At 38.6% G+C, this 26799-nt stretch overlaps 1 protein-coding gene across 9 annotated transcripts in view; it reads left to right on the top strand.

Annotated features, from left to right (window-relative positions):
• Window positions 1-26724, top strand: part of PRKG2 (protein kinase cGMP-dependent 2) — a 46453-nt gene extending 19729 nt beyond the window's left edge. For 6 of the 9 annotated variants that reach the window (XM_040555129.1, XM_040555127.1, XM_040555128.1 and 3 more), the window contains 18 exons: window positions 330-851; window positions 7377-7543; window positions 7974-8087; window positions 10680-10785; window positions 12075-12138; window positions 13195-13272; window positions 14239-14333; window positions 15915-15983; window positions 17135-17233; window positions 17998-18148; window positions 19411-19547; window positions 19695-19784; window positions 21591-21732; window positions 22497-22660; window positions 23354-23476; window positions 24395-24457; window positions 25362-25428; window positions 26286-26724. In XM_040555129.1, the coding sequence (XP_040411063.1) occupies window positions 343-851; window positions 7377-7543; window positions 7974-8087; window positions 10680-10785; window positions 12075-12138; window positions 13195-13272; window positions 14239-14333; window positions 15915-15983; window positions 17135-17233; window positions 17998-18148; window positions 19411-19547; window positions 19695-19784; window positions 21591-21732; window positions 22497-22660; window positions 23354-23476; window positions 24395-24457; window positions 25362-25428; window positions 26286-26381 (2334 nt within the window). In that variant the 5' untranslated portion in view covers window positions 330-342 and the 3' untranslated portion in view covers window positions 26382-26724. Of the gene's footprint in view, window positions 1-329; window positions 852-7376; window positions 7544-7973; window positions 8088-10679; window positions 10786-12074; window positions 12139-13194; window positions 13273-14238; window positions 14334-15914; window positions 15984-17134; window positions 17234-17997; window positions 18149-19410; window positions 19548-19694; window positions 19785-21590; window positions 21733-22496; window positions 22661-23353; window positions 23477-24394; window positions 24458-25361; window positions 25429-26285 lie in introns of those variants that run through there. The other 3 variants (XM_040555134.1, XM_040555135.1, XM_040555136.1) reach the window with 2 other exon arrangements.
• Window positions 26725-26799: the final 75 nt, after the last annotated feature.

Here is a 26799-nt window from a genome sequence, read left to right as displayed (position 1 = left end):
ATTCAACAACAGAACATAAACTTTTCTTCTTGATTGTTTTGCTTTTCTTGATTTTTTTTCTTTATTAGGCTGATAGGAGCTTATATATTTCTTCAACAAACAAAAAGTGTCAGCCACTTTTGCTTTGTATCTACCAACCCACCACCTCTTCTTTGCCCTGTACTTCTCTGGCTTTCAGGACTGGGAAAGATGAAAGCCATCAGCTACAATGTTTACTGCAGTCTACTTCAAATTTAGCTGCCAGATAAATAATTACCTGCCCTTTAACAAAAATATACTACTTCTGCCTGTGTAACTAAGTAATATTGCAAATGTATTTTTGCACCTAGGTCTCTGGACAAAATGGGGAACTTGTCAATGAAACCCAAGCACCTGAGACAGCCAGATAGACACGTAGCAAACCTCTCTATTGGTTGTGCTGGCAACTATAAGTTTCTGAAGGACCCAAGTCTAGGCATCCATGTGACTGGGCAAGCTGATGCTCTTTGCAGCAGGGTGGTTGAACTGGAAAAGGAGCTGAAAAGAAAAGATGAAGAATTGCAAGAGAGTCAAAGTCTTGTTGCTGAGCTTCAGGAGCAGCTGGCTGTGCAGACTAAGGTCATAGCAGAACTCACCAAGGAACTTCAGAGCAAGTGTATACAGCTGAACAAGCTGCAGGATGTTATTAATACTCAAGGAGAACACTCTCTTCAACCTTCTCCATTTAGAGCAACTCCAAAGAATCAAGTCTCTGCTGACAGGAGGAAAGGAGCTAAGGAAGGTGTATCTGCAGAGCCAACAACACAGCTATATGATTTGAGCAAGCAAGCTAGGTTTTCCTTTGAAAAATCAAGAGTCCAAAAGGATTTCAGGTAAGCTTATTGCAGAGTGGTTGTATGTTTGTGTTACAGGAATATAGCTGCGATCCCAATGATATTGTCTTTGTGAAAAATTACAATTTGAGTACCCAACTTTTTTTTGCATAGGTTTTGTCACTATGGTAGTTAGATGCTGGCTGGATTTCCATTTAGCTTTCAACCAAGAATCATCTGCATCCCCCTAACTTCAGATCAAGTGGTGGGTGGCATCTGCATCTTTGCTTTTAGCCCCTTCAGTATTTGTCTTTACTGTCAGCTAAGCAGAACCCAAGTCTCAGGTCCAGGTTTGCCTACTGCTTAAAGTTTAAGCTATTCTCTGGAGTACTGATGGGCGGAAGGCTGGATGTCTTCACATAGGGGCAGATTCTTAGTCCTGCCTTATGGATGGCTTAGGAAGGAGCAGGTGGCCTCAGTTCAAGTGCAGCATAGACATCAGTTCTCAGCTGTGTACTAGCTTTGTCAGCCTGGTGTCAACTCACTCTTGCAAAATATAAAAATTGTTTTGTACAGCATAATTAACCTGTTAGTAGCTTCTTCCTCTTCCCCCAGTTTCAGTCCTTGTTAAGGAACCCATTTTAACTTTTTCTGCTTTGAATCGTTACACTTCTAGCCTCTACAGAAGACAGAAGGAGCTGCAGTTGCAGCTCGCCTTGTGGACAATTTTCAGACTAGTATTCTTACCCATACTGTAGACCCTCTTTTACCTTACAGTTTAGGCCTATCCTGATTATCTGATTTAATACGATAACCAGAAAATATGTGGACTTCAGCCAGCAACCAAAGTGTCTCCTCTTTGTGGGGAGCTTTATTATTTTGAGGAGTTCATGGCACATTTGAACCTGTACTGCAGTAGAACTAGGAGTTATCAGGCTCAATGTAGTTGTCATCCATCCTGTGTTATATCCTCAAAGCTATCTTTTGAACCTGAAAGGCTGCCTGAATTACCCCAAGGAGCTGAAAGCTTCAGCAAGCAGTGTTTTTCTGTGTATAGGAACTAAGGGAACTGTAATTACAACTTGTGATAAAATGTTATTACCTATCTTCTCCTTGGCATAACCCTTGTGCTGAAGTCCACCAGATTGTTTTCTAGGGTGCTTTCAGAAGTAGAATTGTAATAATACTGCAGAGTGAAGCACAGGACAGGATGATTTACCAAGTGTAGCACAGACTTGACCATTCAGTACAAAAGCAAATATTGCAGCTTATGCAGTCTAAACATAATGCTGATCATACAATAGACTAGAGAGCCAGGAATTTTCTGTCTTGATTCAGTGGCCGAGCAGTTCTAGCACTGCCATTTTTCTTGAATGCCATCTTCATTTTCTTGTCTTCCTAAACAATGGCATGAAACGGAAAGGATAAAGCAGAACTGGTCATTTCATTTTCCCTCCCTCTAATCTTTAACAATCTGGTTCAAAATAGTTATGGTAAGGCTCCCATAGATCCATAACAATTTAGAATACACCATTCCTGTATTGATCTGGACTTTAGTGGAAACAACTTTTTTAGTATTCACCCCAAAAGAGCTAAGAACAGACCACCCTACTCTCCTCCCCACCATTTCCAGCTTTTATATTATTCTTTTCACCTTATTTCCTTCTGTTCAATGCTATCCATGTTTCCTTCATTTGCACTTCATTTTTTATTTTAATGGCCACCACAGAAGATGAGAATTCAACTTTCATTTGTCTGCTAATTACTGTCCTGAGTATAAGTAATTTTATAGTGAAGTTGAACTCATCATTTGTTTCATTACACACTGCTAGTAAGTGCATCAACTCTGCCAGAGTAATTAGCATGAGAGAATTAGCTATGTGTTCCATACAAAAAAAAAAAAAGTTGCTCCCTAAGCTGAACTGAGAAAAAATAATAAATAAATAAATAAATTTGGAAATGCAACCAAAACTTCAGCTCTAACATTAAATATTAATGGAACATTTGTTGTAGCAGACTCAAGAGCTCACGTGAACTTATTTCTTGGCAGGATTATGAATGAAGAAAAGCATATCATAGAATCTTAGAGTATCTTTATTAAATCAGAAGAGCTAGAATTAGGAAAAATGATTTCTAGGGTATCCTAAGTATTCGATAGATCATGCCAGAGATTAAATTACCTTTTCTTACATTATTAAACTCAAATTCAACTTCATATTTTACCCATTGTTCTTAAATTACCAAGTAATCTTCCATAATTAACCATTTTATAGATCTATTTTTGGTAGGACATAAAATGGCAATATATCCATGTTTTACTTGTAGATTTAGGGACATAGTCCAATAGTTACTAAGACAATTAAAAAGCTGATTATGGACTCTTAATAGCATTACAGCAATAAAATTTACATTTTTTAAGCGGTGCTTTGTAGTAGTTTTTTTTTGTTTGTTTGTTTGTTTGTTTGTTTTTAAGTCTAAGAAGTAATGTAAAAGCATGTCATGGTTTTATATACACTTACAACTGTCTCCAAGAGTTCATGTCTTTCTGGCTGAGGTTCTGAAACTTTAGTCTGCATTATGGGCAGAATTCTGCTACGCAGTCGAAGTGACTTTGTTCAAATGTCTTGGGCTTTGAAAGACTAGAAACTTGGACTAAAAACACCAAGAACTGGTGCCTTGAATTAATATAAGTGCAGTGCACTATCAAAACCTCATTTCCTGTGGAATGACGCTCAAAGGGCATACCCAAAATATTTTATTCATTTGCAAGTTGGCATTTTTTTTTCTGTTGCAGTCAGTATTTGTTGGATTTATGTCTTTTTATGTCTTTTGGACAGCTTTTAGATTCAGACAGAATGTTTAGTACCTTTATCAAAAAGCTGTTTTATAAACTCACATACATGATATGCACCAAGGGAACAAATTAGACTTTACCCAATGAATCAAGTAATGGGTGAAGACTTCGCTCAGACTTCTGGGCAGAGGTCTATCTTTTGATGCAATAGTGGTCAAGCTATCTTTTGATCTTCCAAATGCTTCAGAAGCATACAGAAGTGAGGAAATAACACCAGAAGTGCTAGAGGCGTAGTAGTGCTGTGTCCACCACCTAGGTAAGCCTGTGATACACGTGCACTTGTTGAAGTCATCCCCTTGCAATTGAGATAAAATGCCTAGAGATTCAAGCATTTGGTTTTCTTACACAGGTTGTAAATACTTCAGGTAGGTCTAATTCAAACAGTTGGCATTCATAAAAGGACAAAGTCTAACCTTGACTGTCTACGGAATTCTGTCCATCGTGTTTAAAAAAAAAAAAATGTTTCTTTATCCTAGCAGTGGCTATAGGAGCTTTTAGAGTTGTTAATGTAAGCAGCTGCTTCCCCTTTACAGAGTAAGGATTTAATGGAGCCCTGAGGGGAGAATAAAAACCTATCTCACACTTAAAAGTTATGTCTCCTGCCAGTCAATACCAACAGAAATCCAAGATCTCTCATCACTAGGACAAAGTTAGATTGAGAGAAATCAGCGTTCCCTGAACTACGTCATACCCTTAACCTGTGGGATGACAGGTATCTCCTCGTGGGAGGAAATTAACTACTGTTCACAGAAAGATGTTTTTGAACTGTCAAATAGTATTTATGGGGGTGTGACTGTTTTGAAAAGGGCCTCAGGGAACATTGATAAAATTGCTAACAGCAGGGAAGGGAACCAAGCCTGGACAGGAGCGCTACAGCAAAGCTCAAGCAGTGTAGTAAAGGAAAGTCTTGCTAGTGGTGGGACCCAGAAATACCTCAGGAACACCAGAACAGTTGTATGGAGCTGTGCATCCCCTGTTTAGCCTCTAGAAAGAACAGTGCAGTAACTGGTACAAATATAGTATCAAGTGTCACCTGTCCTTTCAGGACAAGTAATTATTTCCAGCAGATCTTAAAGCTAAGGTAGGTGTAGGGGAAGCAGAGAAAAACAAAACAATATGTACTGTGCTGGGTGCCTATGAAATGAGCAAGCAACTGATTTAAGAGCCTGAGGCATGATTATGATACTTCTAGGTCCTTTACTTAGTAGCCCACTGCATTTCCTGAAACAGCAGCATCAGAAGATTCAGTATTTCTGCAAGCTTTAGTGCTTGCTCTTAAGTATCAGTTTATAAGCCATTACTGTATTTTATTGCAGTATAATGTGCATGATGCAGGCCAGGATAAATTAAATAAGCAAGGTCATTTTCAGCAGAAAATCAAGTTAGAGACTATATTCTAATAATGCTGTTGCTTTCAGGAGAAGCTAAATTATCATCTCTATTTCTAAACACAGTCTTAACCATTACTGCTTGATTTTATTTTCTTGCCTCTTGTCATTACCATTACTGATTTTCAGACATTATATGCCTAGTAACATGTTAAATCTACTTTTGTTCATTCCTGATTTCCCTCAGGAAACTTTCCCACATTACCTGCATTTGATGAAAGCTTTGCCTTGTTTTACAAATAGAAGCAAGAGGAAGCCTTAGATGCTCCAGAAAGCTGTGAAGGTGTTAATTTTGTTAGGCAGTTTGCCTACACCAGCATAATAGGAACAAGGGGACTTGAAAGCAGAATGTAACTTTCACTGCAGCAGTAAGAAAAATCACTCAGTAATTCCATAAAAGATTTATCAATGCAGCGTTTGTTTAAATGCATTCACTTCTGGCATGCATTCAAAGCACTACAAGGCTTTTTACAGGAAGCCCTTGACCTAGAGCATGTGTCAGTCAATCAGACTTCACAGGCTGCCCAATGTGTATGTAGAGCCAGCTTTATCTCAGTTGATCGCTCATTGTTAGTCAGTTCAGCCAGCTTTGATTTTTCCACATTCTCTCCTTCTTAAAATCCAGCCGCTGAGATCTTCTATCAGCTGGAAAAATACACTGATCTTGTCTTTGCAACATCCTTTTCTATATCAAGATTTCCCACTCCAGGAGATAGTGCAGAGACAGCATCGCAGGGAGCAGTAAGAACATGGCTGGTCCCCAGGGAAAAGCAAGCCAGGAGCCACAGATGACCACACAGCACCCTCACTAACCAGGGTACCATCGCACAAGGGCCAGACAGGTTAGGCAGAACAGGGTGGCGATGGCAGCATCCAGCATAAATCCCATCCAAGAAGCGATCAGTCCAAGTGCAAGCTCTATCCAGGAAACGTAAGCAAAGTACTTACAGCGTGGTGCCAAAATCCCTCTAAAAGACAAAATCAATCCCTATAACATAGCTCAAATAAAACCAGACTTCCCAGGCCTGAGCGTAAATAGAGTCTGCAGGCCAATGGAGCAGTGGGTGTGTGGATGGGAGTCCCAGGTGAGGATGATCAGGGTGGTGATGGCCTGTTACTGCCAGCAGCGGGGTCCTCACAGGCTGCTCCTTGAACTCCGGTATGCCTACTTTACATGCCTTTTGTCTGACTTTTGTGAATACCCCAAAGCTTTTCCAAAGACATTTCAATGAAACCACCCTGTATAGTTGTGCTTTGCAAAGGGCATGCTTAGGGAAGACTTCTCCTCTGTCTGCTCCTTCTTAAGGAGACAGGGCCAGTTTGTCATCCCAAATGGGCAGACCACTACCACACTTTTACACAGGTAGGAGCATTTATGCTGGTTTTTGTCATCCATGCAGAGGAAGTGGATACAGCAAAGGTAGGCAGAGTTTTGTTTGTAGGAAGACAGAGGACAAAGAACAGTGCGGAAGGGAGCTGCATTAATCCCAGCCCTCACCCCTGCCCACCCCTTACACCCTCTATCCTGGGCTTATTGTGCAAATGTGGGGACAGCGTTCAGCAGGTACTCTGCAAGCTGACCTTCCCATGGTGTCCCACTCATAACTTAGTTTAGTAGCTATGAAAAGGGGATGCCATAGGATCAATGGCCTTTTGCAGGTTCAGGGCAAGTTCTCTGTAGTCAGTTGTTTAACCACAATCATTTACAGCTTGCTTCATTTTTCCCACCACCAATGTCTTTTAACATGTTCCTAAGAACCAGCAGTGCCTGTTAATCATGCTTTGGCATGCTTTTTTTCCTTGCTGCTTACCTCACTACAAAGGAGAAACTCTTCATACCATCAGTGTTGAATTTAACTCTGTTACTATCATCGGTGTTTTGTTTCTGCTGGCTATTAAGAAAAAAATACACTGGAATGTTAGAAAAGTGGACCTGATTTTATAACAGGTTGCCATTCCTGTACAGGCAAAGGTATGTGAAGACATACCTTTCACATTTCATTCCTTCACATAAGCAAGGCTGTATATTTTAGTCATGCATTGCAGAAAGAACATGGTGAGAAACAGTGCGAAACATCTGGGGAGTGTGCCTTCTACTTGGAGCCTTTTCACATCTAACATGATGCTTTCTTTGATGGGATCATGCAGGAGGAGAGAGGCCATGGTGTGGCACTGCTTCTGGGATGCATGTTAGTTGCAAGGATTGTAATATGCATCATTGATACTGGTCATGTTTTCAGTGTTAGAAATCAGACGAAGCATGTTGAGAGGAATGAATGCCTGGTGAATAATATATCCCAGCAGTGCTTGATCTTTGAAACTTTGCTTTTTGATCGAAACCAGTGAGAAGAAGCTCATCACAGATGCCCTGAATAAAAATCAGTTCTTGAAGAGACTGGAGCCTCAGCAGATCCGAGATATGGTGGAATGTATGTATGAAAGGACTTTCCAGCAGGGGAGTTATGTCACCAGACAGGGAGAGCCAGGCAATCACATTTTTGTGCTCAAAGGTAAGTACTGCTTGCTTGTACAATGCGTAAGTGCTAAAACCAGGAAAATAATTTATAAGTCTTTGCAAGAGACAGGAATGTTGATATCTGCATTCCTAAATGACTCATGCTGGCCCCACTGAGGGCAATGCAAGTTTTATCTGTGATTTCTGTGAAACAGTGAGAGCAACAAAAAGTACCCTAGAAACTTGAACCTTGATTTAATGCTATTTCCTAGTAAAATAAATTGAAGTGCTTCTTTCAGCTCTGAAACTTAGAGGCCAGGAGAGGCTGGTTTGTACCTGCATTTCAAGGCACTGTTTGCATCCTTGCTGCTCCCATTTCTGTACTTGAGGGAGTAGTGAAGCCAGAAATGCATTGATTTACTTTCCCTCCTCTCTGTGGAACAGAGCTCAGATTTAATGCATATTATCCTGATGATTTTTGACAGAGGGCAGACTGGAAGTCTTTCAGCAGAATAAACTCCTCTCCTCAATACCTGTGTGGACAGCATTTGGTGAACTAGCCATTTTATACAACTGCACACGGACAGCTTCTGTGAAAGGTATACAAAGTGTATTATAACAACATGGTGTGGACTATTGTGAGGTTCCTGTTATATCCAGTTTATCTTTGAAATTGTCATTTAATAGATGTCAAAATCCTAATTCGAGAGGTAATAGAGTATGTAGGAATTAGTTGCTGTTGTACTTTTTTGTTTCCAAATCATTAAGTTATTGAGTCTCACCAAGATCCCTTTACATGTTGCATTTGTGACTGGCATTAAGGAGAAGGTTGAGTTTGATTGTGAGGAAGATAAGGAATTGCTAGGTGAAACATGCTGCTTCTCCATGGAAAATACTGGCTCTTGCTTAGTGTTTACTGTCTGACCAGGATAGAGGTCAGTACTGCTGGGATACAAATATTCATCTTCCTTTATTAGACTGAGTATTAATTCATTAAATATCCCTAGATTCCTTTTCTAGCCTGCCATATTATTCTGTGACAGACCAGTAAGTGACCAAATAGGGTTTTCATTCCTCATCCCCATTTTTCCAGTCTCCACCATTCTGTGAAAATAACTTGTGTTTGGAGGCTCATTTCTGGCCTCATCTTAATTGAGGAACCTTGAACCACCAGTAAGTATGAAGAGTTCTTGCTTACTTAAAAGGGAGCAAATGGAATAAAACAAAAGTTGTTTGTTTTAAAAGCTTCTGGTCTTTGTTCCTGCACCCAATTTAAGTACTTAATCATTGCTGGCTATGTAGATGGAGTAAGCTCCTGTAATCTTTTTTTTTTTTTTTTTTTTTTTTTTGTGGCTTCCTGATAAATAGAACAGCATCACTAATGTGATTAGTTTCTGTACTAGCATTTGAATATGTTCCTTATTTTTCTTTTTTGCATGCTGTATATTATTAGCGTTGTAAAGTGATGTTTCAGCATAGTAAGATGTCATGCTGTTTTGGGTCTTTATTAGCGTGAATTGTTTTTGAGGTACGACAAGGTCTCTCCAACTGTTGACAAGAAAGGATATTTGTATGCTTAAAATCCCTCCAGAAACCCACGCCTCCCCACTAGTTTTCCTGTGTTTCCTTGTGGTGAAGGAAGAACACTGCAATGCCAAAACTGAGCACAACTAGCAAATAGGTAGGCGAAAACTCTGATGTGGATGCTGGATCTAGTCAACCCCCTTACCTGCAACGTTTGAAAAATGACAAGCGAAGGAGTTTAGCCAGACAGCATTTTAATGACCATGGTTACCCAGCAGCATCTTTATATACATTAGCTGTATTTGAAACTGAGAACAAGATTTACTGCCGTGTTTCTTTCTAGATTCCTCTTTTTCTGCCTCGTCTTTGAAATCGCAGGTTTTTGTTTGTTTGTTTGTTTTCTAGCTATGTAATTAGTTTATTTAATTAAGGTACAAGATACAGGAGATGGAAAGCTTTCATACTTACCATATTTTCTTCATGGAAAGTAAACTGAAAGATATTGTTTAGGAGAAAACCAAAACCAAAACAAAACCTTTGGTCTCCCTTCCAGCATCCAGAAATATTTTTTGAGCTCTTTTAATAAATGCCAGTTAAGAGTGTATGTGTATATCAGGATTAAGTACAATGACTGACAACTGACCTGTGCATCTTTTTAAACCTAGCATTGTTCTTTCCTGTAAAAATGGTTTTTGTTTCTGATAAATAGTTAAACTGGGGAAATCAGTTGTTCTATTTTTTTTTCTGTAGCTTTCTGTAGCATTTATCCCAGAGAAAAGTTTTATTCCTTCACCTTACAGAAGGAAAACTACTGAGTACAATGTAGCATCTTGAGAGAGAGAAATAGAGAGAGATTAAATTAAATAGAATCACCATATTTTGCTGAAAGAAATAAAAAGTGCAGTGTATTCAGTGACTTCACATAGAGGCCGCTTAGTGGTTTGCATCTTTGATGCTGGGTCTTGTAGACACTTGCTGCATGAATATTTTTATTACCTTCCTAAATATAATCAGTAAACTGTAAGGTTTGTTTTGATTGCTCTTCTTTCCCTTAGAAAATGGTTAAATTAGAGGAAAAAAATGTGTGAAGATCATAGGATTAAATGAAATTACATGAATTTCTTGACCTCTGTTATTCCTATCTTCTTGCATATCTCACAAACATTTGCATGTAATCAATCTGAATTAGAGATGGATCTGAGCCATAGTATTCAACATTTATATCATACATTTATGTCACACGCACTTCAGCCAACTTTTCTTCTTTCAAGTCGTCTGTTTTACAAATTACATTGGAGTTTTCAAGTGCAAAGTCTATCCATGATTAGGAATAGATTTTCATGAGCATTCAGCCCTGATTATGCCCATAGCAAATGGCTAGTTTTTCAGGGTTACTCACTCCATGGGGCTGCTTTGAAAGTGCACACTGAAGGAGCCATTTGGAAATCTAAGCCTTATTTTAGTGAGGGTTACTTATGTGGGAGCTGGATTCTTTTAAAAGTCTGATTGCATTAGGTGTTGCAGATTTAAAAATTTGTCCTTGGGCAATTTAAAAAGGCTAGTCTATTTTGTACCATGGCCTGATACTGTAATATCTGCCACCAGATCATAAGGAAACATTGTTGATTTGTTGTTGTTTTGTTTGGTTTTATTTTGTTTTCTTAAAGCAATCACCAATGTAAAAACATGGGCATTGGACAGAGAAGTGTTTCAAAACATCATGAGAGTGACAGCACAGACAAGGCAAGAACAGTACAGAAGCTTTCTTAGAAGGTAAACCTAATGCATTTGTGTTTCCAAGTACTGGTCTGAGCTACTTGGTAAGGTGTACAATAGTATTGTGCTTGTCTGTCTTACAAAGGGACAGAAAAAGAGGTGCATTAAGGAATGCAAAGGGCCTTAATAACCTGAATATTAATCTCTTTCAATTTTTTTAGGATTCACATAATTATTTTGTTTATTTTGACTGTCTTTATCTATTGCATTAGGAAACAGCAGTATCTGCTTGATGAAATGCATGCTTTTAAGTAATGGAACAAATATATAGGCAGGTTACATGGCTAGAAGTTAAAACAATGTATTCAATGAAGAGAGTTAATGAAATCGTCCTACTAGAAGTTCATTTGCTGTTGGAGTAGATTAAATAATATATTCTTCATCCCTTGGAGACTTGAATATGAGAACTACATATCTTTATTTATGAACTCTTTCCAATATAAATTACTAGGAAACCTGTAGAGAGGTAAAGGAGAATAATACTATCTCCTACAGGGAATACTGAGAGATGTGCAGTCTTTTTCCTCTAGAAGAAACTAAGTTAGAGGTTCCAAATCATAATTAGCTGATTTCATATTTTCTTTTCCTTTCAAAAAGCATCGCCATTCTGATACAGTTTCAGACTGAAATCTCAAGCCTGGCCTTGCATGTCTTTTTGCATCCATTGCTTGTCTCCATCTTTGATTTCCATCAGTATTTCTTTGTTGAGCCCAGTAGCTAGAGAGCTCCACAATTTCCAAACTTTTACCAGTCAGAGTGCTACGGAGGAGAGGTTTTTCCATTCTTAGCAGCAAGTTCACTAAGTCATCACTGTAGCTGAATTCTCTTTTAATAGTTATAAAAGTAATAGTGAAGTTTCTAACTTTGTCTGATTTCGCAGTCTCTGCAGTGCTTTTGAAAATACATTACTGGAGTATTATAGTGTCTTGTTTTTGCAATGAGTGGATTCTGTATGACTTAATTTTGAATTTGGGCCATGCGCCTGCTAGAGCTTTTTCTACCTAACGAAGTACAAAGGTGATTTACAAACTAAGCAATGTTTGCTACATTTCTATAATTGTGCAAGTTCTGCTTACCTGAAAAGCAAGATGTGAGAGTGCTTCAACCTTTCAAATAAAGATTTAGTGCATGTTTTATATTATGTGTTTTGTATCACAACACCAGTTTAGCTAGTTATAAAGTGTGATTGTACAAATTCTATAATGAGAAGAAATCATGGAAAAAAACTGAAAAAAGTGTTAGTCATAATTTTTTTTTTTTGGCTTTGCATTTCTGTTTTCTGGTAGTGTGTCTCTCCTAAAAAACTTACCTGAAGATAAACTAACCAAGATCATGGACTGCCTGGAGGTGGTAAGATACTGTTAAGTTTTCCTGAACAGTATTCAGTAAACTTTTAAAATAATGAATAATAAGTAGGTTAAAAAAAAAAATATATATATATATATATATATTTTTTTTTAATATGACAGTATTTTTGAAGTGGTCAGAGTGGATTCCAAATACCAACATTCAGTGGCATATAACTAAGTTATATCTTTGGCATCTAAGAAGTCAAGCAAGTAGTTAAGAGCATATTCTGTCTATCTTATGTTAGGGTTAAGCACATAGTTGCTGCCCAGTTCTCTGATTCTTTTTTGGTAATCATGCTTTATTGGCATACAATGTGGATATGTAATATTTTCATTTGCCTTGGAATACATATACTGCAAAATGTAAGGGAAAAAAGACCTGTCTGTCTTAGGGATGCATCTGACAACAGCATTTGGAGGTAAAGTTTAGGTATGTAGTCGTAGCTGTGATGTTTTCAAAGAGCAGTGGTAGCTATTGATATTATTTGTACTGGGAAATTCTTTAGGAACCCCAGTCTTGGAACAGTTCTACGAATAATTGGAGGAGAAGAAAAAATTAAGTGGATTTTTAACGAATCACGAAACTGAAAGTTAGCATGGAAAAAGTTCTTGACTGAAAGTTAAAGAATTGGGCGGTGAAGGCGGGATTCCTTAGCAGAGACAGAAAAGCTGATGTTTTGGTAGCTTGGAATAGATGATTTAGGCACTGCTGCTGAGGCGTCAAGCCCCAAATTACTTTGAAAATGGGACTTGGATTTGGAACTCTTTTAACAGCTTTTTATATTTTATCCTCATTTTTTCCCTGCTTTGTAGGGATGATACCAGTGCTAATATTTTTTGTTACATAGTACTGTATTTAGATATGTTACAGATCAACCACCAAGCTTTACACAGTGGAATGCTTGCATATTATTATGGGACACAACCTATGCTGGAGATAGGAAGTTAAACATCAATGGAACATTGAGACATATTGACAGCTCTGCAAATAATCTGATTTATCAAAGAAGCTAATGATATATCAGGCAATGTTGTCTCTCTCTTTATCACCCAACAGGAGTACTATGACAAGGGAGATTATGTTATTCGGGAAGGAGAAGAAGGAAATACCTTCTTTATAATAGCAAAAGGAAAGGTAAGATGTAATAAAACAAACTTATAACAAATACAAACACTGGTATTTCAAAAGCTATCTTGAGGGGTGTGGTCTTCAGTAAAATGTATTCAGTTGCTTTTATGTTCACAATGCTGTGATAAAAGCCTGGACTAGTATTGCAAAGATAGGAACCTTACTTTCTTTGGAAACGAAGCCATGTTATACTGTTACAACGTAATTCAAGTATGTTCTGAAGCTTCTCAACTCTGTAGCAAAGATATAATGTCATTTTTTTTTGTAAATGAGATTTGATCCTCTTTCTTCTGCACATTTCATTATCTGACAGGTTAAGTAGACCATTTTACAGTCCAAACACCAGTAGGAGCCATGTTTTACTTATTCGTTGTATTTATTTCATGATTTGACAATCCAGGAAACTCATTTGAAACAGTAAAGCGCTACTTGAGGAACTAAAGAATATAATTTGCTTCTTCCAATATTTTAAACTATATTGGTGCTCAAATATGTGGTATGATAAAATATTTAAAAAAAAAATGCACACAAATATAAAACTCTGATTATTTCATAAATTCTCGGGGATGATTTATTTGTAAAGGTACAAAATGTTAGTTAATATTTCTGCAGGCTCTTTAACTGAGAAGCCAAAAAGATAATATGATGTCTGCCCACTGTGGGAACCTGAAGTATTTTTCTTTTTTCATTGAAATTGGATTTATTTTGCTCTGTTTTAAAAGGTGTAATGAGAAAATGTTAGAGGACGAGAAATAATAAATAAGCTTGGTTTTGCCATTTCAGCAAAAATGTGGGAGGGGCTGCAGGATGTTTACTGGTTTTAATTTTTGAGAGAAAGTAGAAATTACATTTATCTGTTAAATACTGCAGCTTCACTGAGTTTTAAGCATTTATGAAATATACAGAAAGAAGGGGAAACCATGGGATGCTTTGACTCTTACCTTCCTAACTTTTTGTTCCTGTCCTTTCAAGGTGATAGTTACCCAGAGTACTGCAGATCACTCACAGCCTCAGCTGATCAAAAGTCTACATAAAGGAGATTACTTCGGAGAAAAGGCTCTCATCAGGTTAGTTCTCACTGTCTGGTGTACAGTATTTCATTGGATATGTCACTGTGTCAGATTGTACACTTCATGGCTGTTTTGAATATAATCTTTGTTTTGATTGAAGTGCCAGCAGGTTGAGGCAATGGCTGAATTTGTCTTAATATGTTTTTTGTTTTCAGAAAAGACTTTAAAACTTACACTGTCATTTACCTTTTTTTTTCCTTGAAAAAAAAAGATAAATTGCTGGCCCTCTCAGCATTGTTGCTTTTTGTTTCTAAAAAGCTGTGATGAAAAATTGTTGTTCCAGGCTCTCTATGACTCCTAGCATGGGTAAGTTCAATTGTTAGGAATACAGAGAGTATGTGACCTATGAGCCAATAGCTTCTTCCTAGTAAATGTTTTCAGGCTTTCATGAGCTGTCAGAAGGTCTTGGTTTATTATTTCTGGGCTCCAGATAATTTTTACCCATACTGCTGCATTACATGATGCCAGCCCTGTTTTGAAAGAGTAGTTAAGTTCTGGCTTCTGGGGATCTCTTCCTGATAGAATTTTTGTAGTGGATTTGGCTAGCGAAGTTGCTGTGGTCACTCATTTAATTTTAAACCTGTGTTGGATAGCACCTGCAATAAATAAATTAAAAACTTCTAAGCTTTGGAGAACTTCTTTGTGCTCAGTATCTTGAGCATTCCCTTTCTTTAGTTTCTTTTCTCTGTGCTTTGTTGGCCTTTAGGAACTGCTCAGGGTATTTGGGGCACTCATGTCTCATAGGCTACATTAAGACTTTGAAAGGTCTTTCTTTTTAGTAACCAACTGTATGAGTAAATTCACATAGGACATAAATATTTTATAGTAAGCTTTCTTCATTCCCTCTCACAACTGAAAATATGACAAGTATGAATAATGCACAATAAACTCCCAAATACATTTGGATGTAAAACAGCCACTGGGAAGCTGGGACAAGAGAAGAAAACTGCACCTCTTTTTACAGTTCAAGATTGTTGTGTTGTTTCACATGTAGGCACTCACGTGTTTGATTGGGCAATAAGCAGTATTGTAACAATTTTCAGGCTGATGTAAAAGGAATTACTTCTTAAGAAGACGTTTACAGAAATGAAATTAAAATATTTGTATACAGGCTACTAAACAACAACAACGAAGGATTGAAGAACTTAGAAAATACTCAAATTGATAAATAAGTTTCTGGGCACCTTTGCATTCCTTTCTATGAATATTTATGTGGATGATTGAGTGGAAAATGTTTGGTGTGTGGAATGTTTTATCTCTGAGGATCAGTTCTGAAATGCATAGTTAATCTGTTTGAATGCTATTTACATCTCCAACTAATTTTCTGGGAGGTTTCTAAAGAGTCATGATTCAAACCCTATTGAAGTGGGAATACAAACTGTGCTAAACAATAGTAAAGACCTGTAAAATGCTAGAATTGTGTATTTGGTTCAGCAATATTAATACAAATACAACCTACAGAGGCCTTGCAGGAGTTTCACCTCTAGCAGCTGTTACCCTCTGTGAATAAGTACAGTGTGAGGTATTTCAAGGGTTTTGATATGCTTCTGAATTCTTCTAATCTGTTTCAATTCTTAGTGATGACGTCAGATCAGCAAACGTTATTGCAGATGAATATGATGTGGAGTGCCTTGTTATAGATAGAGAGTAAGTATCATGCTATGCTTTAAGGAATGATCTGCACTCTTTTTAGGCAGAACAACAGTAAGAAGTAACTTCAGCATGAGCACAACCAGAATGTTTTCTTAAGTGAGTACTGAACAAGTGGTTATACTTTTGGTATTCTGAGCTGTGGTCGTGCTTTAGACAGAGACATAATGAAGAAAGGCTCACAGAAGGTGCACGGAGGGAGCAGAGAAGCTTAGGAGTAATTCAGTTATTCTTTTCTTTCTCTCCTCATGGTGGTGATGTTTGACATTTAAGTAATATTCTTTGGCTCAGGGGACAGCAAAATCCCTCACGTCCCTGTTTTGGGTATGTTCATTTGTCAAGGGGATCATGCAGTCCAATTTGCTGGTTTTGTCCAGTAGAGGCCAATTGCAGACTTCCTAAAGTGGAAAAAATGGAACAGTTGGAGGATACAAGGAAGAAGATTCCCAGTGGAAAGCAAAACAGCAAACCCACATTTCTCAGGGCTAACTGCTTCAAGGATGCCTCCTTGGAATGTGGACAGCCACCCTCATTTTCCTTGCTGAATCCCCAAAAGGGTCCTGCTGAGGGCTAAGATTCTGTCCCAACGCAGGAATTGACGTCTTGGGCTGTGAATGCATTTTCTTCTTTAGTTCTTTAGCTTGTTTAAATGGGTTGGAAAGAAGCATGCCGGAAGCTGGTGGTACATCATTCCCACTGTGCTGTCACTCACCTGTGAAGAAGGAGAGGTGATGTCAGTTGCTTTGGCACTGCATGCCCAGGGTTCAGTCCATTGGAAGGAAGGAGTGACAGCCTAGACTCACGCTACACTAGTTCTTGTGGTAGGGATAGTGGAACCATGCTTAATAATCGGTGTCTATGAGAGTCAAACTATGTCCAGCCAGCTCTGAATTATTTCAACATAACAGGAAATTATCTGAGATCAGGTGCTCTGTCCCCCTACCCTTTGGCAAACCAAATTTGGTACTTCAGTGGGTTAGCGCCTTATCAGATCTCTTAAAATTTTTACCATCTAAATAATAGGGTCAAGTTCTGCCTGGGTCATGGCTTAGGGGCAATGTAAAGTCCTGATACAGCAACACAGATTTTGGTTTCTTTCTCTTTCCGTAGTATGTACAGTAGTTTATACTGTTTCATTGGGTTTTTAGGACATTTAATCAAACCGTTGGAACTTATGAGGAGCTCCAAAAATACCTTGAAGGCTATGTGGCTAACCTGGCCCGGGCTGATGAAAAGCGACATGCAAAGTAAGTCAGATCATTTGTTCTTCTTCATATCTTCTTCAGTAGATAATCACAAAAATAAGCGATAGATATGTCAGTAAAATCATGGATGGTAGTTGATGGAGACAGGCCTTTGGGAACGATAGGAATCACTACACTAAAACTGTGTAGGTATGCTTATTGAGTCCAAGGAGTTTTCTTTTCTGAAAATTAGAGTACATAGAATCTCAGTATATTGACTTCCAACCAAGAACTAACTCTATCCAAAGAAAACTGAACACAGAAAAGAAGTGAAAGTGTTTTCAAATGATGGACTTACCTTTTGCTTTCTGATGGTAAGTTGACTGGTAAAACCACTAAAGGTCAACCTCAGTCCCCAAAGGAGTTAATAAAACTGTATTACTGTACAAAAGATAAATTGCCGTTTCCAATAGAAATAGGAAGACATAGAAGAAGCAGTCTATTTTTGATGTTTCAGCCAAGCAGTAGTGTTGTTAAAGGGTTTGCATCTAATGGTGGACCACACCTATTGTTTCTGTGCCTCTGATTTCAGCCTAAGCACTGCTGGAATAATAGCAGAGTATGTTTTTCTCCTGTGTAAAAATATAGCTGCACTTCTGTTTCTGCTAATTCTGCTTGAACTGTTACACAGTCCTAGAGAAATTTCTTCTCCAAATTGAGAAGAAATTTCGCCTCTCCTCTCCTCTCTTTTTATAGGAGTATTAGGGTACTGTGATACACGTTGCTGGCAAGGAAAGCGTTAACCTATGTTAATTGTCTTAATGCAGAAGAAGATCCTTCTGTGGACAGTCGGCCAAAGAGGTGACTTTGGAGATGATACAGCTGCAGGAGAAAGTAGCCCAGTTCTCTTCTTCCCCATTCCAGAATTTAGAAGTTGTCACAACTCTCGGTGTTGGTGGGTTCGGAAGGGTTGAGCTTGTAAGAGTTTGTTTTAAACATATTCAAGTAGTTCTCTGTCTTAAATAATTGATTTAGGTGCTGAAAGATGTGGAGGATTTTAACATTTATTCTGCATGATGTGACTCCCAGACAGAGATAATTCTATATAAGGCTTGTTAAACGGTATTTTCAGGACTTAGATGTTCAAAAAACCAAATCCACTCTTGTGTGCTTTCACCTCTTGTTGTTAAAAGTATCTTCCTCATCACTATACGTATATTCATCGGTTTGTGTGTGTGACATTTACCAATGTGCCTACCTGCATCGTGTCCCCTGAATTGCAGGTCCTTTCCCCAGATTCTGCCTGAAGTGATCTCCAGGGTTACGACGTAGCCTTTGTTATTGGAATTGCTTTGTTATGCCCAACAGCTACAGGAAACAGTGTGATCTGATTCTGAGCTGTGTTCATTTTGAATTTTCCCACAATTTGTAATGGCTCTTTTGGGTCATATTCTATAATATGAACAGCCACATTTCTGGGATGTGAAGGGCCTCATTAGACTTAAGTCTTAAAATTCCACTTTGCTCTGGCTGGGTACCAAATATCTGAAAAAAAAGTGTGAACACTTCTTCTACAGGTTGCTGGAGTTAATGGTAAAAAAAAGGTGATTCTAATGAACACATATAGTCTTTACAGTAGTTAGACAATCAGTTGTTTTATTCTGAATCAGACTTCACCAAACAAATTTCCACATTGGTCGACTGCCAGTTTGGGAATTCTACAACTTCACCTGGAAAATAAGCTAAAAATTAAATTCTCAGCTAGCCATAGAGCACTGATAGCTGCTACTTTGATTTCCTGGAAACCCTGTTTTATCTTCCATTTTGGATAATATTTCATTGTAAACATTCTTCATAAACTGCCTCTGCTTTTTTTTTTTATTATTATTATTTGTATTATGCTAGTATTTAGAGATCTCAAACTGAAATTAGGACCCACTGCAGTATAAACTAATCTTAAAATACAGTGCCTATCCAAACTGCTGCTGTTTTCTATACATAAAAAGGACAAAGACAGCATTCTCTTCATTTTACAAGTATGGACTGGGACCCTAAAAAGCTCTGATGCTTTACTTAAAATCATACAGAATAGTTGTGCAGAAAATCTGGCATTTATCCCTCATTCTAGTCATCAGTTTCAGTCCCGTGCTGTGTTGAAATGGACCGACACCAATATACCTATTGAGAACAAATGGGCAAAACTTCTTTACCTCATATGTACTTACCATTTTTATTCACAGGTTAAAGTGAAAAATGAGAACATCGCTTTTGCTATGAAGTGTATAAAGAAGAAACATGTAGTGGACACCAAACAGCAAGAGCATATCTATTCTGAAAAGAGAATTCTCGAACAGATATGTTCTCCATTCATTGTGAAGTAAGTTCACCGTAGAGTTTCCTTAAAAGCTGACCCACTGAACAGCATTAGAATGAGGTTTCGCATAAATGAGTTCTGGAGAAAAGACATTGTGGGTCTTGCAATTCATTTTGCTTGTCCTAAATAGCTGTTTTTGTGTCTCCACAGACTATATCGTACATTCAAGGATAGTAAGTATGTATACATGCTACTGGAGGCTTGCCTTGGAGGAGAATTGTGGAGCTTACTGAGAGACAGGTAACAGCAACAGAAGTGGAACCTTGTCCTTTGAAGTCACCAGTCAGCTCCATACATCTGCTGAGTAGGTTCTCTGTTTAGCTTGGTTGGTACAGATCTATTACGGAGGCTGTGAATGGGAAAGGGATCAGATTTTCAAAATTCATAGCCCTACAATACTTTGTATACAGCCCCCTTCTTCCCCACTCCTTTCTAAAGTTAGAGAATTTGTTGAGCAATCATCACTTCTTTGTATACGCAAGATGCTGAAAATAAATACATCCTGCTGGTTTCACAGAAGAGCCATACCATTTCAGTCTCACTCTGTTAATTTCCCATTGGATATGAAAAAAAGAGACTATTGGGGTATTCAAACGTTCTTGGTGGTTGGTTTCTAAGCAGCAGGCATGAGCCAATGCTAGTATGTTTCTGTATTCATGGCTAGACTTGCAATGTATGATTGCTTTTAGCAGAGCAGCACATCAGTGAACATATTACAAAATAAGAACTGGATAGCATAAACGTTGTGCCAGAGGCTGTCTTTGAGCTGCCTGGAGGACGTAACCCCTGCAATTGTTTGTTCTTTAGGCTCAGCTTGTCTCCCATGGCCCCATCTATGTAGGTAGAGGAAGAACATGTCTCTAGTGGTTCTAATGCTGATATCTCTGAGTTTGCTGCTGCCCACCATCACAGTTCACCATCTCTCCAGGAAGCAGAGAACAAGTCCTATGAAAAACTGAACAGCAGCTTCCTGTACAAAAGGAGAGGGATCTGTAGAACTTGAGAAGGGGAATGAGTGAACTGTGTCCTAAGCTAAGACATTGCATTATCAGGTAACTAGCAGCAGAGCAGTCTTTCCCTGCTGACAACCGTGGCATGGGCCACTGCCATAAGAATATTGCACTGTCTCCTGCTGAAAAGTCAGCAATGAGCCTGAGAAACAAAACGCTGTAAGCAGCCCTCTCTGACTGAGAGAAGGCAAGTCCTTCTTAGCAACTAATGGAATCCCTGCTCTGGCTAGAAGTGCTGTGGAATCTCTGTTAGCATTAGAGAAGCAAGATGCTTGCTTTCATGAACTTGTCTAAAAATGATTACCTGGAGTAATTCATTTGTACACATCCACAAATGTAGAGACTGTAAGCAAGTTAGGAGAGATCGTCTCTTTTGGTTGTTTCTTTATGTACGAAGAGGTTGGATCCAATCTGTCAGCATGGGAACAACCAAATTCAGCAAGAAGTACAGAAATAATTTGTTTGAAGGTATTCTTGAGTTATAACGATACTGTTGTCCTAACACAATGCTTGATTTAGTTCACATTTGGAAGTGCTGTCCTTCAGGGAGGAAGGACTGAGGATCTTGCTCCCTTTCTTTCACCAGAAAGTGTTTAAGGCAAATTTGTTTGCAAGTGAGGTTGTTCTCTATAATAGCACCTGGCATTTCAATTCATTGAAAAATTCCTTGTTCTCAATTTTTATTTTATACTGTGGTGTCATTTGGCTCTGTGTTGTTATAAAGTGGCTGCATTTCACTGTCAGATGAGGTTATTGTGCACTTGCAGTGTATCTAGACCTTTGGGATTTTTTTGCAGTGAGAGATGAAGTATCACTCAAAATATTGTCAAAACAAGCAAAATGATTTACAACATGATAATTCAAAGGCTGTCCCATGAAAAGATATTTGGTTTAGTTTCAACCACATGAGTGACATACAGAATGTTAATGCAAAAACGTTGTTCATGTTCTGGGTGTTACATGTTATCTGATTGTTAAGTGAGGTATTTTTAGAAGTTAATACTGTCTGCAAAGTTAATGATTTTTTTTCTTCCAGAGGCAGCTTTGATGAACCCACTACCAAGTTCTGTGTTGGGTGTGTGACAGAGGCTTTGGACTATCTACATCACATAGGAATTGTCTACAGGGACCTGAAGCCAGAAAATTTAATTTTGGATGCTGAAGGATACATAAAATTGGTAAGATGTACTGTTATCTTTTTGTGCCTGTATCCTGTTTTCTTGCAGGGGGATATAAATAGACAGCATGTAATTATAGTACCAGGATCCTGGAGTTTAATATCCCTTACTTTTCAGTAGAAAAGAGGGCAGGCTACTGGTTGTGTGGTGAGGAACAAAGGCATTGCAAAGCTATTTCAAGCCACAAAATGGGGATCTGCAGCCTCTGAGAGCTCTTGCCACAGAGTAAACCCTAAAAGTACTGTCTCCCACCAGCCATTCTTAATGAAAAGGCAGGAACCATTTTTTCCCAGGACCAGAATGCCCTCCCTGACCAGCCTCAAGCAATCATAGGTTCTACATTATCTCTGTAGAAAGGGAACACAGTGAACAACTCCTGCTGTACTTGACTGTGACAGTAAAATTGGAGAGAGATTATCCTTCAGAGAGCTTGAAACATCCACTCTTGAGGACAATGAGCAACCCACCCTTTTCCATGGGCTGTAATTCTTGTATCCTCAAGGAGAACACGGGTTGTTCTGTCCAAAACAAGAATCGTCTGGGAAATTACTCATGAAAGTAAATGGGACTACTCTATAATATTCAGTAATCCCATGGAATTACTTCTCTATCCTTCCCAGTAACACTGTAATTGTTCAGCTATAAACAATTGGTTTTACTGGTGACTGTGAGATCTCTAGAGGGGGTGGGGAAGCAATTAGGACCTTAAACTTTCTCAGTGCAAAGCATGTCTATGTTATACAGCATATGTTCGTTTTCATCAGGTTGATTTTGGATTTGCAAAGAAGATCGGGTCAGGGCAGAAAACCTGGACATTTTGTGGAACCCCTGAGTATGTTGCCCCAGAAGTCATTCTGAGTAAGGGCCATGACTTCAGTGTGGATTTTTGGTCCCTTGGGATTCTTGTATATGAACTCCTTACTGGCAGGTAAGTGCCTACTACTCCCAAGTTCTTACCTTATTTATCTGTTTTGAAGAACACTTTAAAGGTTATTTTTAAAATGAATTTTGTTATTTTCCCCATCGGTAAACAGGAACAACTTGCAAACTGATAAGTTTTTTTGTCTCTTCTGTATGTCTACTCATACATCATTTCAGAAATGTCACAGATGATCGAGGCAGGGGACATATCCTCAGTTCTGGCTTATCCATCCAAGGAAAGAGCCAGACACAGGCTATAGACACAGGTTTAGAGCTCCTTTAACAGATGCTCATGCTTCCTATAAGGAAGACCTAACAGCAAGCTGTTCTCACCTTCAGTGGGCGAAGGGGTGCAGCGGGATGGGTGAACTGTGAGCAGGGCTCATTCTTTGTCCCCATGCACACTTGCATGACACTTCTTTGTCTAAACTTTGTCTAACTTTGATGTTAGTACAACATGGAAGCTCGGAGCAGGGTTAGCTTTGACAGACACGTGTCATGCAGTATCCCTGACTCCTACAGGCAGTTTGCCAACTTCACACCCTTCAAGTATCTTAAACAGGCTGAAATGCAGGTTGTCAGGCTAGGAAGGTGTTTTTTTTTTTTTTTTTTCCATATTCTCAAATGTTTGCTTGGATAAGAAATGGCCAGATGTGTTCTTGCCAGCAATTCTATGTAACAATGTGCTTTCTTTTTCTAGTCCACCATTCTCCGGGGCTGATCAAATGATGACATATAACTTGATTCTCAAAGGCATTGAAAAACTGGACTTTCCTAAAATAATAACAAGGCGGCCTGAGGATTTGATCCGCAGACTTTGCAGGTAGGAGGGGCAGTTTGTGACAGAGACTGGGTGTAGATAGTTTGAGCTATTTAAGATCCAGATTAAAATCATAAATTCCTTACAACTTCATTTAACATTGTTATGCCTAACATGGTCCATTCTGATTATATCCAGTACACATGCATGCCTCTGAGCATGTCACGCCTCTTAGTCTGCACAGCCTTAAATGCAGGGTGTGGGCTTCCTCTGTAAGTATGAATTTTTCTGTAGTTTTCTGAAAGACATTTTAGGGAAAATGTGTGTAGCTGAGGGCTAAGGAAGGAGCTAGAGAACTTAGTTTTATTATCAAGTTTTAAGAAATGCTTCCAAAATTACTTAGGCATGTAGCTCCTCCACAAAGCTTAGGTCCTGATTTAAGGGCTGGCTTAAGCCCATTCAAAAGTGTGCAAAAAGGTTCTGTTTCAAAAGGAGCTGCCTAACTCAGAAGCATTAGCACATTGTCACAGTCACAGCCTGTGACTGGTGACACTGCTGACTTTGAACTCCCAGCTCCTGTGGGATTTCATCCACGGCTCTAGGAACACATAGCTGTGTTTGTGCAGTGGGATTAAAAAGACCTTTAAAGCTGCTAATTTTGGCCTGCCTCCTTTTACAACTCATGAACAGACCTGCTGGCCAAGAAGATGTAAGGTGTGCAACTAAAATTCAACCACTTAACTTCCTGCTACTTCTAACAGCAGAGTGACACTGTCTTGGCTTCCAAATTGGAAGATTTCTCCATCCTTGGGAGAAAGGAGGAGAGAGAAACACCTCCTTATGTCTCCTCATGTGACTATATGTTGTATGCAAGCTTCCTCCCTGAGTAACTGTTCAGTGCAAGCAGTCAGGACCAATGCTCATTTCCAAAAATAAGAACGTTTTCAAAATTTTTATGCTTATTCTTTTTCTGTTTTTAAGGCAAAACCCTACAGAAAGATTAGGCAATCTGAGGAATGGAATTAATGACATCAAGAAGCACAGGTAAGTGAAAGAAACTGCCAGGAAGAAAATTTTTTTTTTAATTTGAGAATATTTTTAGGATTTTAGAACCCAGTCCACTAACTCTATAAGTCTTCAGACACTTCCAGACGGATTGTGTAAGAGATACTCGTGTTGCTATTGAGTATGTTTGCTACTTCAGCAAGCAACAATATCAACATAAATCCTCAGCAGGATCAACTAGAAACATCTTGTTGTTGACTGGTTTTTGTTACAGGTTGCTGACATAGAAGTTTAATTCCATTTGCAGAGAAATTAATGCCAGTAGTAGTCAGGATTATCTGCCCTCTTAGATCTCCTGAGTCTCTGATCTAAAGCCAGACAGTTGCTGTTCAAGAAGAGTAGTTAAGGGCTCTGGAGCAATATCAGATTTATGTCCTCTTTCTTTTAATCAAGAAGGACCTCAGTGGATTAGACATTTCCTGCTTTTTCTTTTCATCTTAGTTATTTCTAAGCCCTGCAGTTTGTTCTGTGGAAAAGAAGTGCTTTGGCTCTTCTATTTGTCTCCCTTTTCTCATGTTGTTAAAAGAGGGCTGAATCCCAAGGCGACACATACATCTTTGCGTGGCAGTGCTTATGCATATGCATCCATGTGCACTAAACCATCTACTATAGACTGCCTGCCACTTCAACACTTCTGCAGAGAGGAGATGCCATGTACCTGGTGGTTCTGAAGCTCTCCCTGCTACTGCTTCCTTGTATGGCAAAGACAGTGCTGAAGTTTCCCACTTCTAACAAGTGTGTTGTCACATGGACTGTTGTCATGCAAAAATGTTCTATAGCCCTTGTTCACATGCATTTAAACTTTTAATAATATAATGCTTCTAACAGAAAATGGTCTGTCTCTCAGTCTCTCCCTGTCAGTCTCTCATTTCTTTTTAATCAGGTGGTTGAATGGTTTTAACTGGGATGGTCTGAAAGTGAGGAAATTAACATCACCTTTAAAAAGAGAGGTATTGGCTCTGGCTTTCAATATCTTCATGCTTTACTAATATAAAGATGCTTGACTCCAAAGAAACAACTGATGACAAGTGCAGAATTTCCCCAAAATGTATTTGCATTATTATAGCTCTCCATGTTTAATGAAAGCTGAAGGAAGGAGAGGGAGACCCAAGCGACACATAACTTAAATTCAGTTAGATAATGGAAATGTTATTCTGCCTGTGTACTTCGCAGTAGTTTTTCACCATTATTATAATAAATGGTGAACATTTATTGATGAACAGTGAAAAAATGTATTTTCTTAGATGGGCATGTTAAGATGCACTGCTCACGTTACTGTGCAGAGTACAAATTCCTGTATTTTCATGGTATTACGGCACATCCGTAAATAAGCTTCACGTTTTAAGTGGACCATTTCTCTTTGCCATAAAATGAAAAAAGATTGAGGGTAAAGAATCTGAAGCTCACTTTGAACACAATTTGAAACAAACAATTCCACGATCTGCTTTGATTAGTTACCCCATGTTTGTAGATGAGGTCTTAAACAAATTTGAATCAAAACTGAACTTAGCGTGGCCCAGTTTTCTTACTAACTTTATAGGCCTCTGGATGAAATCCTGGATTTCATAATATTTGGGGAGTGTTTGTGTACATGGATGCTAATGCTATTGTTCTGTTGTACAAGTTAATTTCTAGAGTTCTAGCTTTTAAAGAAGGAGGAATTTAACCCAATGAAAGAAATCATCCCTTGTCATGTTAGCCTTTCCTCCCTCCACTGGTAGCAATACAAATGACACATAATCAATTGAAAGTATTTTCAAAAGGTACCTTCTGAAATAACTATTTCTTTGTGTTTTTCATGTCATAGTTGTCTGGACCAACTGATTACAGCTACTTTGATAGCTATCCACCTGAAGAGGGAATCCCTCCAGATGAACTTTCAGGCTGGGACAAGGATTTCTGATACTTCCTTCTTCCTTCTTCCGTGACATTTACTCATAGGCATCAGTTCTAAACCAGTTCTCATGTTTCTTGCTTAAAATCAAAGCACGCAAAGTTTTTGACAAGCATGATGTTCCCTGAAGAATAGAAGACAGTGCAGCAACCAGAATCTGTTTGGGTAACGCACCAAATTCTCTGTGTGCCTCCTTATAACAAGGGCATGCAGATGCAACCTGAATACTTTTTGATACACGGTGTCTCTGTGAGCATTTTCATGCACTGTGGGTGGGATGTATGATTTGCTATTGGAAGTTTCACTAGCTACTATTTTGATATTAAAAAGGTTACTATATGTCTTAATTTTTAAAAAAAGGGTCAGGATTAGGGGCCCATGTGGCATTTGTCAATAGTTGACACTATAGGCATTTATTTTTCATTCT

This window comes from Cygnus olor, chromosome 4, assembly GCF_009769625.2.
Source record: "Cygnus olor isolate bCygOlo1 chromosome 4, bCygOlo1.pri.v2, whole genome shotgun sequence".
NCBI lineage: Eukaryota > Metazoa > Chordata > Aves > Anseriformes > Anatidae > Cygnus > Cygnus olor.
Note: the sequence above shows the minus strand (reverse complement) of the source record. Positions and strands in the feature narration are given on the sequence as shown.